Genomic DNA, 13,318 nt, shown 5'->3' with positions numbered 1-13,318 from the left:
TTCTCATCTCTCTCCATTCCTGTCTGTCTGTCCCTATCTATCCCTCTCTCTGACTCTCTCTCTGTCTCTGTAAAAAAAAAAAAAAAATTTATTGAGTGAGTGAACAAATTAAATGGATGAGCTGCTCACAACCTTTAAAAAAAATTGTAGGCTGCCTGAAACTAGGTTATGTATTTTCTCTTTCTACACATCCCTATCGCCTGCAGTATAGTGCTAGGTGCAAAGTAGACACTTCATAAATATTTCGCTTTTCCTTGTGGCTTTTTAACTTTTTTGCTGAGGATTTTTATTTTTAACTCCATGTGAGGAATAACATATTAGGTTGAATTATCATACACTTGAGTCACCTTTCAGAAGGCTAACTTTAAAATATAGATTCTAATCATTATTATTGTAGGAGTAGATTTAAAAAGAAAAACTCCAGCTAGCCTTACAAATCAGTACTGAAAATTTATATAAATCGGCTCTTAACTACTTACATGTTATTAGTGGGCCGTTACTTAGGAATAAGATACTACAGAGACCTTTGTTGCATATGAGAGCTTCTTCTCAGGTGGCAGCCTTCTACATTCATGTCTTATTCTGGATTCTCTACAGGAGATGTGCGCGTAAGGAGTCGAGCAGGATTTGAATCAGAAAGAAGAGGTTCTCATCCATATATTGATTTTCGTATTTTTCACGGTAAGTGTTGGCAGATGCATTATTCCTCTCAGATGCTAGTGAGCTTCATATCTTTATAAAATTATATAATTTCCCAAGGGGAAAAAGAATATAAGAAAAAACTATATTATGTTTGGAATGTTTTAAAAGCACTGGCTCATGATAAATACCACATTATTTCTAGGTAATGTTAGTAAAATGTTGAGAGATTTTATGAAATATGAAAACTGAAATACTTTTTCTTCTTTTTAATTGAAATGTGAAGTTACTTTGGTACATTTTTTTTCTTTTAAAAATACTTTTTATCAATTTAAAAATTTTGTTTTTCAGTTTGAGTTTACATTCAGTTTTATTTTGTATTAGTTTCAAATGTACAGCTAGTGGTTAGACAGTCGTATACTTTACAAAGTGGTCCTCCTGATATTTTAAGTACCCACCTGGCAACATGCATAGTTACTACATATTGCATAATTAACCAGGTATAGATATCCTTTTGGTTTATTTGAAAGCATATATCCCCATTACAGATGTTTAGTAGAATGCATATTTTGAAAACATTGTATGGGTCTGGTCCATAATGGAGAAAAGAGAAAAAACAGAACTTTAAAACATATTAAATCTGTTTTTGGAGAAGTTCCACCTTTGGTAATGTTGGATAAATTATTTGGGCTAATACTCCAATTAAAAATATTAGAACAACTGGCAAAACGTAAGTCATATTTGAATATATCAGAATACTATTAAGGCAAAGAGATGAGCTACTTTTTCAGGCTGCTTTTCCCCACAGCATCTGTTGATTCTGGGAAAGGAGGATAATGAGCTGAGCAGAGATTTTGGTAGACACTTAAAGCTAGAAAAAAACAAAACAGGTGTTTATAACTCACCAAGGTTTGGAGGGTTGGTCCTGGTAAACCCTTGATGCTTCAATTGGAAACCCCAAGGTTGCTATACCTCAGAAATAAATTCTAGCTTTGAAACATCTCAGTCAGTGATTAGATTGTTATCTGTGACTTTGTGCTTCTAGTCACTGCTAGATGTAAACATTAATCCTCTTTTGAGGAAGGCAATATTACCCTAAATCTCAGATTACCTCTAAATTTTTCATATGCAATATCAAACACTAAAAAATAAAAAGACATAAGGGGATAAGACAGTGTGACCAAAAATGAAGAGGAAACAACAGACAATAGAAATATTCACAAGGGATCCTAAAAATAGAATCATTATACATGGGCTTTAAAATAACCATTTGTAATTACACTGATAAAAAAGAGACAGGGTGGAGAACTTTATTGGAGAATTGAACATTGTAAAAGAAGAACCAAAAGGAAATACTATGTCTGAAAAATATCATACCTTAAGTATAGACTCATTGAAGATGGTTTTAGTCAGAAGAAAAGATTTATAATGAATGAAACATGAGGCAAAAGGTAGAAAATAAAGAAAAGACATATATATAGCATGTGTTGCAGTTAGGTATTGCTCTGTACTGGTCAAGAATTGTGAAGGATCTGGGATTTTACATTCAAAGATAACAAGCTTGCTTTATGGAAGTTGGCAGAAGACATAAGACTCCTGGGTCAGAGACGAGGGACTTTATTATTCATGACACAGCAACATAAATATCATACTGTGTCAGTTCCTCCAGCACACCCCCCCATGTCCTACAATGGCAGAAGGGAGGGGTTTATGTGGATATTTTATGAATAATGAGTTGGTATCACATCTGAGAAATAATGAGCTTGGGGAATTTACCACTTTTATAGTAAGAAGACTTGTTGCCCAAGCAAAAGAGGTTACTTATCCCTCAAGGATGCTAGCTACCCACACAGCCCTGAGAAATAGCCCACCTAAAGATTGGTCAGGGCATGGCATTCTTGGCATACCTACCAACACTGTGAACTGGAACTTAGGGCCTTTGTGTAGGATTACCTCTCCCAATAGTAATAGATGGCCCCAAAATTATTGGCATTAAACAGCAACCTTTTTTTTTTTTATGATTGTGAATATGAGGGTTAGTAATTCAAGTCTGGGTTAGATTTGTCTGTGTTTCACAATGTCTTCATCTTTAGCTGGGGCGGTTCATACAACTGGAAATGACTGGGATAGCTCCACGAGGTTCATGTGTTGGGGCCTTCCTTCTCCATGTTATCTCCTGGGGCTAGAACATTCAAGATGGCTTTTGCACTCTCATAACTATCTGGTGCCAGGGCTGGGATGGCTGGAATTTCTGGGGCTTGTCAGGAACTCTCTCTGTCAATGGTAGGCTCAGAGTAGTTAGTCTTGGCAGTTGCCTTCCCCCAAAGCAAGCATTCCAAAAGAGAGGAAGTGTGGGAGTTTCTAGTCTCAGATGGTTTGGGCCTGGGCACTGGAACAACGTTGTGGCTTTATATTCTGTTATCAGCTGTGTTGCCCAGCTTGTTCAGATTCATGTTGAGAGGACACAGACCCCACTTGTCAATGGGAGTAAGGTTAAAAAGGTTTAAGTCTTCTATCTTTAATCTGACATAAAATGTGTTGAAAGGTAATTAGGTCCTCATGAGAGGAGAGGGAAGATATTGCAGAAACAGTCTTTGAACAGGTAATGCCTGAGAAATCTCTTAAGGCTTGAGAAAAGACATTAAGGTGCAGATTCAAGAATGAATCTCAGGAACAGTGACATTAAAAGAAAACTACACCTAGATGTTGCAGAAGAATAACTTAAAACCAAAATGAAAGAGAAAATACTTAAAAGATAGAGAAAAGGAACATTTTTAGCTTTAAAGGAGCAGATATGAGATTGCCACAAACCAAGAATCTAGAAGATAACTTCGAAGTGATGGGGAAAAATATAAAAAACTGTCAAACTAAAATTTCATCTGCAAACTCTTGAGAGTAAGAGAAAAAAGGACACACTTTACAATTTATGTAAGGCCAGCAGAATCTTGACACAAAAACCTGACGAGGCTATGACAAGAACAGAAAATTACAGGCATAATCACTGAAGAATATAGATGAAACATTCTATATAACATGTTATAAAATTAAGCCTGCAATTTATAGGAAGAGTAATATATTTTGATTCAATTTTTATTTTCTCAGAAATGTAAGGTGGTTTTAACATTCAAAAATCAGTCATTGTAATTCATCACATTATATAAGAAGAAAGGAGGAAAGTCACACATGGATAGAACAATATATACCACAAAAGCATTTGATAAAATTGTCAAAATTTTGAGCAAGCTAAGAATACAGAAAAACTGATTTATCTGAAAGAGGGTTTTTACAGGACCTGCATCTTTCTCACATTTCTGCTTTCATTCGAGTCTGTGGAGATAACCGGGCAACCCCCTCGTTCTCTTTTTCTCTTTGTGAGTGGGTTGGCTTACTGGAAGTGGGCTGGGTTGGATTAAGTGCTCCCGCTGTTCCTACACATACTTTCTATGATCTATTGGCCATATACCTGGTGTCTTGAAATACAATATTTTGAATCTTAAATTAATTCGACTTGATGAGATGAATTCCACATCAATCTTTTTGCCAAAATTCATTGTGCTAAATTTATTAGTCATTTTTCTGGTTACATGTTACTTTGAGCTTATATAACAATAAGTTCTAATAACTTTAAATATAAAAGAATTACTATAATTCTAGTCCACATATACACTTATGAAATCTGGTGTGTTGTTCTGCAAGACTCTGGCCTGATTATTAGGTAGTAATGGCAGCTGCCAGCAACTTTTCATGGACTTCACCGAAGCTGTTGATGCCATGCAGACTGGAAGGCAACAGGACAAGGAATGTATTTCTTTACAGTTTTCTTCATTTCACACAAATGCATTTTTTTCCATTTTCTATTACTCCTGGCACATAGTAATATTCCATTCCTTGTAAATGTGTTTTTCCCATTATCTTGAGCTTTTTACTTATTTTAGTACTTGATTGCACCCCATACCAAGGCAGCAAGAGACTCTTTCAGGGTATTTACATCATAGCCTGAAAGCTCTTAACTTCACGCTTTTGTCTTACCCTTATATTCCCATTCTCCAGTGGCCTCTGGCTCGTACTGAGGTTTTTATATTCTTGTTGCATAAAATTGACTAAAATTGTTTATCTTCTCTTTTAGTTAGATTTTACAAGGTCCCATTTGTACTTCTCTAAGTATAACCTGTATTAAATGTTTACCACATCAGTCTGGATGCAGCCTTTGTGTTGAGTCGAATGTCTCATACTGTTTTATTATAAGGTCTCACCATTAAAGCATACAAACTCTCCTTAAGTTCCCCTTCATTTTCATGTATGTTTGATCTGGGTTGTTTCCTGTCTTCCTAACAGGGCTGTGTTAGACTTGGATATTTATTTCACATTTAGCTAAATGATCAGGAAAAATATGTTTCTACGTGTATTTTGGGCTTAAAAGCTTACGTTATACTGATCTTGTCTTAGATTATCTCAGTTTTTAATATATAGTAACTCTCACACAAGGTTAGATCCTATTACACGGAATGGGGTATAAGTAGGTTTATCGTTGTTTGTATGGAAAATAATGTAATAATTAATAATAATGTAAGGAATAAACTCGCTTACTCACAACTGTAAACCTAACTTTGCTCTACCAGGAATTCAGAAGCTTTTACTGCTTCTCACTTTAAGCATAAAAGTTGTTGCCTGGCATTTTCCTTTGCCACAACTTTTTCTTTCTTATAGTGTTTTTCTTATTCTCTTTGGTGCTGCACTACCTGGTCATTATTTTCCTATTTACAATAGTATTTTTTTCAACCATTATTTGTTTCATGTGCTCAAGTGGCTCTCCTTTGTAATTTTGTCTCCTTCAAACGTGAGCATGCAGCCTCTACTTATAGCTGTCACATTTTGTATTGTAAACTAAGGTCACGTTTTAAATTTTAGAATGTTTCTGATCATTCATCTTGCAATCATATCTGGTAGTTTCAAACATTTCTGTAACAGCTTATGGAGATACCACAAGAAGTAATAATCTCATGTCCTTTCTTCCGTCTTTCTCTCTTTTTTTACAGAGACAGAGAGAGTCAGAGAGAGGGATAGTCAGGGACAGACAGACAGGAACGGAGAGAGATGAGAAGCATCAATCATCAGTTTCTCGTTGTGACACCTTAGTTGTTCATTGATTGCTTTCTCATATATGCCTTGATCGTGGGCTCCCAGCAGACTGAGTAACCCCTTGCTCGAGCCAGTGACCTTGGGTCCAAGCTGGTGAGCTCCGCTGAAACCAGATGAGCCTGCACTCAAACTGGCGACCTCGGGGTCTCGAACCTGGGTCCTCGGCATCGCAGTCTGACGCTCTATCCACTGTGCCACCGCCTGGTCAGGCTCCTCTGCCTTTTTCATCATGGATGTTCCCACCTCCTTCCTAGAACACTTTCTACCAAGTGGTGCTTGTGGAGATGAGACAAGCACTGCTGTGTCAAATCGAATTAGGAAACAGTGTCTGCTCCGTGCAAGTGTCTTTTTAAAATCTTGTTTTTGTAGTATAAATTAGGGAATGGATATAGATTAGACCTTAATTGTAATACAATTGAATGGTAGTTTAATTCTACTTTGGAGAACTGGGAAGTTGGAGATTTAAAGTCAGGCTTAATTTTGTACATTACCCATCTTTTTCTTCTTTCCTTCTTAGCTCACTCATAAGGGAATTAAGAATGTAATAAATAAGGAGCTATGTTTAAGTCCTGAATTTAAGCATAAGAGGGACCCAGCAAAACACAACCTGTAACCAAAGAGTAGAAATGCCTAATCCATAACAATAATAAGGTTAATCTTTTAAAAGGGTTTTATATCAACTGTTTTATCAAATCCTATCAAAATGAACATTGAATTCTGCAAACTAAGGTTATTAGAATTGCTTTAAGAGAAAGAATATTGATTATACAGTTTATTCTCATGTTAACATTGATCTGATTTTAGATTATGAATAACTCATTTATTTCCTTGATTTGTACTAAAGCTTGGACTGTATACATTTTAAAGTAATGAAATTGTGTTCATATCTTGAAATCTTTTCAATGTGCATTTATTTCTGTAATATGTAAAGGTATGCAGGGGTCTTCAGGTTGAAGTTATGCTGTCATGTAAATCTATTTTTGTTAAATAGTGTGAAGCTATGTGTTTAAAAATATTTGAACCTGACCTGACCAGGTGGTGGTGCAGTGGATAGAGCATCAGACTAGGATTCAGAGGGCCCAGGTTCAAAACCCCAAGGTTGCTGACTTGAGCATGGGCTCACCAGCTTGAGCGCAGGGTCACTGGCTTGAGCGTGGGATCATAGACATGACCCCATGGTCACTAGCTTTAGCCCAAAGGTTGTTGGCTTGAGCAGGAGGTCACTTGCTCTGCTGTAGCTTCCTGGTCAAGGCACATGAGAAAGCAATCAATGAACAAATAAGGTGCTGGAAAGAAGAGTTGATGCTTCTCATCTGTCTCCTTTTCTGTCTGTCTGTCCGTCCCTCTCTCTGTCTCTCTCTCTCTGTGTCTCTGTCACACACACACAAAAATTGAACCTGAAGTTAATGTATGTCAATTATACCTCAATACAAATATTAGATATCTATAATAACTATAGCATTAAAGGTATGTTTAGTATTTTGCTGCAGAAGACATATCGCAAGTATAATCTCATTTAATTTTTGCAACAATTCTAGGAGGCTTATTTTATATTGAGAAAACTGAGGATCATAATCTTAAATAACTTTCTCAGGTCAGTAAAAATGGCAGAGCTGGGATTCAGACACAGGTGTAAGATTCCGGAGCCCGTGTCTGCCTCCACTCTGCTGCCCTCCACATAGCGGCATGTGCTGCTCTCCTGAAAACCACTGCTCTGTGATCCTAGCTCCCCCCACCTGGTGTATCTGTGTGTGCTGTATGGATAGACTCTTCCAACACAGCCCGTCTCAAAGAGAGAAATGTGCTTACTCCATATTAACTGTAGGCTTTCAGATGTGGCTCTTCTTTTTGAGGAAATTAAAGGAAGGGAAGGTTAGAGTAGAAGGTCATCAGATTTATTGATTCAGTTATTCAACATGACCTTGCCATAGACTAGAATTAAAACCTTACACCACTGAATCTAAAAAAAAATTTTAACTTATCTCCAAAAGTAATGTATGTTACTATGCATCTAAATGCTTTTTATGGTTTTAAGGAGGCAGGTACAGTGACTGGAGGGCTCCCTCTTGTGGACCATTAAAACAAGCAGTGGCCATCTCGAGACTGAAAGGCTTTTCTTGATTAAAACTTACTCTTTTGCCTAATAACTATGTTATCAGTGACATTTCCTGCCATGTCACTTGGGTGAGAGAGAAGAGAGTGTGGGAGAGTTGGGAGGAGTTCTGCCTGAGCTATGTTGGTTCCCCAGCCCTTTGCTTCCTTAACTTACTGCCTGTATTTGCCGCCCCTACAATGAGGGGGAAAGCTAGAGAACACATTGCTTCTGAATTTGCCTGCTATCCAACATTTCATTATTTTGGCTCAGAGAAGCCAAAAATGGATGACAGGAAGTAACTCCCATGATCATTAAGTAACACCACTCATTTAGTTTTGGTGGAAGCTAATTAATTTGTTCATGGTCACAAAATGAGGTAATAGTATTTTAGAAGAGAACCAGCAGAGCCAACAGCTCTTTAATAGTAACTTGATTAATTCACTGAGCCTATTGACTTTCTAAGCTGGATTGGAATGTAGGTAACCATGCAAACTAGAATAAGCCTGGTACTTAAATAGTCCTAGCCTGGTAAAAGCTGGGCTTTAATAAAGACAGTTTTTATCTATTGTGTGTTATGCTATGAAATGAATAATGATGTATCTCATCTTACAGAATGAGCTCGTGAGAATATTACTAATAGGGTCAGATTTCATGTGTTATGGCTAGAAGGTGAGGTTTTTAGTAATTATCTAAATGAAAGTACTAGTTAAGTTCTTAGAGTCACCATTTCTGTTCCCAGTTCCCTTTTTTATATATTCCTAATTGCTCAACTTGATACTCTTCTCTGCAGTGGCCTCTACTTGCTTGTTTCAATATAAGAATTTTACTTCTAATTATTACAGGGTGTGTGTGTGTGTGTGTGTGTGTATGTAGAGAGAGAGAGAGAGAGAAAGAGAGAGAAGGAATTGGAGGGGGGGATCAAACTTGAAGAAACTAAAATTTCTCATCTTAAATGGCATCATAATATTTCATCCTTGATTTATAGTTATTGATTCCTTTCCTTATGTTGCATTTTAGAAGCTCTTTTAGGACATTTAGCTCTACTAGTTCTAATTTTCTTTTAGAAAACTTAGTCTTCGGTTTGGCATTGTGGCTTAGAAGGCACTGGAATGTGCTCCTATGTACTTATCCTGCTTCTGAGGGTTATATTAAGGGAATCAGTTAGGTTGTACAAAGATTTAGTTATAAGAATGTTCATTGCACAATTGTTAATAAGAAGAATGAAGGTTAGAAACAGCCTAACAAACAGCAAAAATGATGGAAAGGGGACTCACCCTAAAGTACAGTGTTAAATATTTTACTTGCCCCACTTGGACTGTGATCTGGGCACAAAGGGGAATGGTAGACGCAGTCACCCTGGGCCCAAATTAGAAAAAGAGACGAGGCATGTTTGTAAGAAGCAGTCTTTTTCTTTGGCAGAGAAGAGATAGTGAATTCGAAGGGCTCCTCTGCTCTCTCCTGAGACTTCACTTTCATCCTCATTAAGAACTTTGTGTAAAGAGTCCAGGAAAATTCAGCCCATTCAATAATGACTCTAAAACAAAGAAAGGCACATCAGATAATTAAACAATGAAAGAGAGCTGCAGAACTTAATAGTGATTGAAAAGCACTTCACAGAAAAGTGTTGCCATTGAATGAATGAAAATTGTAACGAAATTTTCTAGTGCTCACTTTTTAAAAATTTATTTTTTGTGACAGAGACAAAGAGAGGATACAGAGACAGATAGGAACAGACTGGAAGGGAGAGAGATGAGAATCATCAACTCTTCTTTGTGGCACCTTAGTTGTTCATTGATTGCTTTTGTAAGGTATTTTTCCCTGCCGAGAAAGAAGGAAGGGGCCAGAGCCACGAAGTGTGGAATAATAAAGGCTTTATTGAGTACAGAGTGCACATCCCACCCAAAGAGGTTCCCTGACCCCCAGGAAATATGGAGGCCAAGGAAGTCACAAGGTGTGACCCATGTGAGAGATATTTAAAGGGTCCCTAGGGTGGTCGAGCTAATATGACGTGGTGAAATCTCACTGGCTGATGGAGGTGTCGCTTTTTTCCAAAGGGTTCCTGGGAAGTTTCTTTTGGTGTGCTTGGTTGTGGGCAGTCTTAGCCAAAGTTTCCGGGAGGGCCTGAGTTCCCCACATGACCATCCCCCATTATCCACTGACCTTACATTCTGACCTTTTGTGTTAAAAAGAATAGGGGCGCCTTTTATTCGTTTGGCTGCTTCCTGCTGATTAGGGGCGTCGGAAGGTGGTGGCTTTGAGGAGTGTCAGAAAGAATATCTGTTTGGCCATGAGTTGAGAAACTTCATGGATGTGGTCCTGTAAGGATTTTAAAAAAGAGGAGTAATAGGGGGATTTGTAGGGTCCAGCCTTTTGGTGAGCTGGAGATGGATGGAGTCCAGTGGTTCCGACTGCCAGTGGTCCTGTATGGAGGCAAAGCTTGAGGCAAAACTGCATGTCAGGAGTGGTGTAAAAAGGAGAAAGGAAGGGGTCCCATCCATTCCCATAACCAAGACCTGTGAGGGAACTAGAGGTCCAGGGTGTGATGGCAAAACAGAGAAGGCAGCCTGTGTCCACAAGAAATGAGATGGACTTACCCACTAGTTGCTGCATACCCTGGGTTCTCCGAGTCCAGGCCATGACCTAGGAGTTTGAGCAATGCACCCACCTGGCTGGATTGGCCTCCCCTTCAGGCGGCTTGTCCTCCACGTAGAGGCACTAAGGACAAGCCTGTTGCCTAAAGGGGCAATCGCTCCGTCAGTGACCGGGCTGCTTGCAGTCAGAGGAGGGCTCAGTGGGCAGCCACGGCCTAGGGCCCTGCCAGGACCAGTGACGTTGATTGCCACACTTAAAGCAAGCTGCTGGTGGGATTTCTTTTTGTGGCTTGGACTTGGGTTGAGCACTTCCTGTGCCTTGCCTCTGTTGCTCTGCTGGTCTCAGGGTTGCCACAAGAGCCTGGGTTTGGAGCGTTACCTTCTGCTGCATGCGGGCCTGGTAAATAGCCTTGGCCTGTTTCTACTAGTTAGGACCATTAAAAACTTTAAATGCCATGTTCACAGATTCCGGATAGGGGTTTAGGGGTTGAGAATAAGAGAAGGGGGGCTTGTGGGGAGCCCGGCACCCAAATCCTACAGGAAACACTGGAGCCAAAGGCAGGACAGGGCCAGAACTTCCTGCAAGAAAATTGGGGTTGGACATCCTGCAACTGGTGTAAGAGCCAATAGTAGGCGGAGAATGGCCTGACAGAGGAGGGACTTAAGAACACTATGGAGAAGGGAGGGGCCCCAGCCAGCAGGGGAGGAGAAACAGAGATGGTAGTGGTGAATAAGAAACAGGATTTTGTGAAGAGAGGGGAGGGGGCCCTTGGAGGGAAGAGACACGAGTGAAAGAGGTCCACAGAGGGATCAGAGAGAAGTCCCGAGAGAGGGGCACCCCCAGGGATCAGGCAGGAGGAGGAGAGACTTGGGAGTCCACGGAGAAGGAAAGATCAGGAGTGGAGGTTTTAGGTGAGGTTTCTCTGGCCAGAAAAAGGGCCTGCGTGTGGAACAGGCAGCACAGAGATTAAGGATGGGCATGCGAATAACTAGAAGCCCTGTGTGTAAGGGATCTCCAATCAGCTCCCAGCTTTTTTGGCGATAGTTAAATTGGTGAGTGTTAAAACCGAAAGTCCCTTCAGGAGGCTAATTCAGTGGGTTCTGTGGCCTGGCCACAGCGGAGAAGAACAGTTTCTTCTTCTTTAGGGAGGGAGATTCCTGTGCCCCTACAGCCGCCCTCAGTCCTCGGAGTGGTCAGATTTGAGAACTGGTGTCCCAAAACTCAAGCTCTGGCCATGAAACGATAAGATAAAGTGGATGTGCTCGGGACGTCTCCACAGGCACTCGCACTTGGAATGGAAAGACTTCCCTGACGTAGCTATGGTTTTGGACAGGGAGTCTCGGAGGAAAGAACTGAGAGGCTGGAGGCAGGGGACTTACCACACCATGTGCCAAAGTGGGTGGAATGTCGAAGATCCTGGTTCTTTCTCAGAGGGGATGAGGAGAGGAGCGGTCCTTGCAGACTTCTAACTCCTCCCAGGTTTTGGTACCAAAGTGTAAGGTATTTTTCCCCGCCGAGAAGGAAGGAAGGGGCCGGAGCTTTATTGAATACAGAGCGCGCATCCCGCCCAACAAGGTTCCCTGGCCCCAAGGAAATATGGAGGCAAGGAAGTCTCAAGGTGTGACCCGTGTGAGAGATATTTAAAGGGTCCCTATGGTAGTCAAGCTAAGATGACGTGGTGAAATCTCACTGGTTGACAGCGGTGTTGCTTTTTTCCAAAGGGTTCCTGGGAAGTTTCTTTTGGTGCGCTTGGTTGTGGGCAGTCTTAGCCAAAGTTTCCGGGAGAGCCTGAGTTCCCCACATGACCATCCCCCATTATCCACTGACCTTACAGCTTTCTCATATGTGCCTTGACCAGGGCTACAGCAGACTGAGTGACTCCTTGCTCTAGCCAGTGACCTTGGGCTCAAGCTGGTGAGCTGTGCTCAAACCAGATGAGCCCGCACTCAAGCCGGCGACCTCAGGGTTTCGAACCTGGGTCCTCTGCATTCCAGTCCGATGCTCTGTCCACTGCACCCCCGCCTGGTCAGGTTCTAGTGCTCACTTTAAAAACTAAATAAGGCAATAACTTCATTGTGAAGCACAACTTCAGAAACTGAGGGAAGAGATGATAAGACAACAAAAATAGTTGAAACATTCAGATTTAGTAAATAGTGGAAGCAAATGTTTCAATATATCTCAGAAATGAGGAACACAAGGTAGAGTGAGTATTCACTAAACAAGATAATGAGCATAGTCGGTAGAAATGGGAAGACAACAAAACAGTAGTTAAAAAGATTTGGGGAGAGCTTACGTGAGATATAGGTGACAGGTAAAGGTGTTTCAAGACAATACCTTTTTATTGAGGTGTCTGAATAATAATGCTAAAATAGTGGAACAGAATAAATATTTAGAGATATAATACAAGAAAACTTTTCAGAAATAACAGAAGATTTAAATTTACATGTTATCCATGTTCCATGGGATAATGACCCAGAATGAGTAACATGAGGTCTATCCTAGCAGAATCATCAGACTTCACAAATAAAGACATCCTCTGTGGGTGGCCATGCAAAAGGTCAAGTCCCTTATGAGGGGGGAAATTAATAGGGTTGCCTCAGATTTTGCAAATCTTAATATGAGAAGACAGTAAACCAATCAATATCTTCAAATAAACTCAAGGAAGGAAAATGAGAGCCATGAATGTTATGTTGAATGTTTATATTCAGTTTGTCCTTTAAGTACAAAGACTATCAGCAAAAGTTTTGAACATTGAAGAATATACAGGGTGGGGCAAAGTAGGTTTACACTGGTTCATATGGAAAATAATACAATAATAAATAATAACACAAGAATAAACTGTTTTGAGTACTA

General features: G+C 39.9%; 1 protein-coding gene across 7 annotated transcripts in view; it reads left to right on the top strand.

Moving 5' to 3' along the window:
• Positions 1 to 13,318, top strand: part of PDE7A (phosphodiesterase 7A) — a 110,333-nt gene that overhangs the window by 58,002 nt on the left and 39,013 nt on the right. For all 7 annotated transcript variants that reach the window (XR_010730234.1, XR_010730235.1, XM_066266229.1 and 4 more), the window contains exon 3: positions 598 to 681. Coding sequence is in view for 5 of the 7 variants with exons in the window: in XM_066266229.1 (XP_066122326.1) it covers positions 598 to 681 (84 nt within the window). In the remaining 2 variants the exon portion in view is untranslated. The remainder of the gene's footprint in view (positions 1 to 597; positions 682 to 13,318) is intronic.

This window comes from Saccopteryx bilineata, chromosome 3 (assembly GCF_036850765.1).
Source record: "Saccopteryx bilineata isolate mSacBil1 chromosome 3, mSacBil1_pri_phased_curated, whole genome shotgun sequence".
In the NCBI taxonomy this organism is placed as follows: domain Eukaryota; kingdom Metazoa; phylum Chordata; class Mammalia; order Chiroptera; family Emballonuridae; genus Saccopteryx; species Saccopteryx bilineata.
This window is presented reverse-complemented; position numbering and strand designations above follow the sequence as displayed.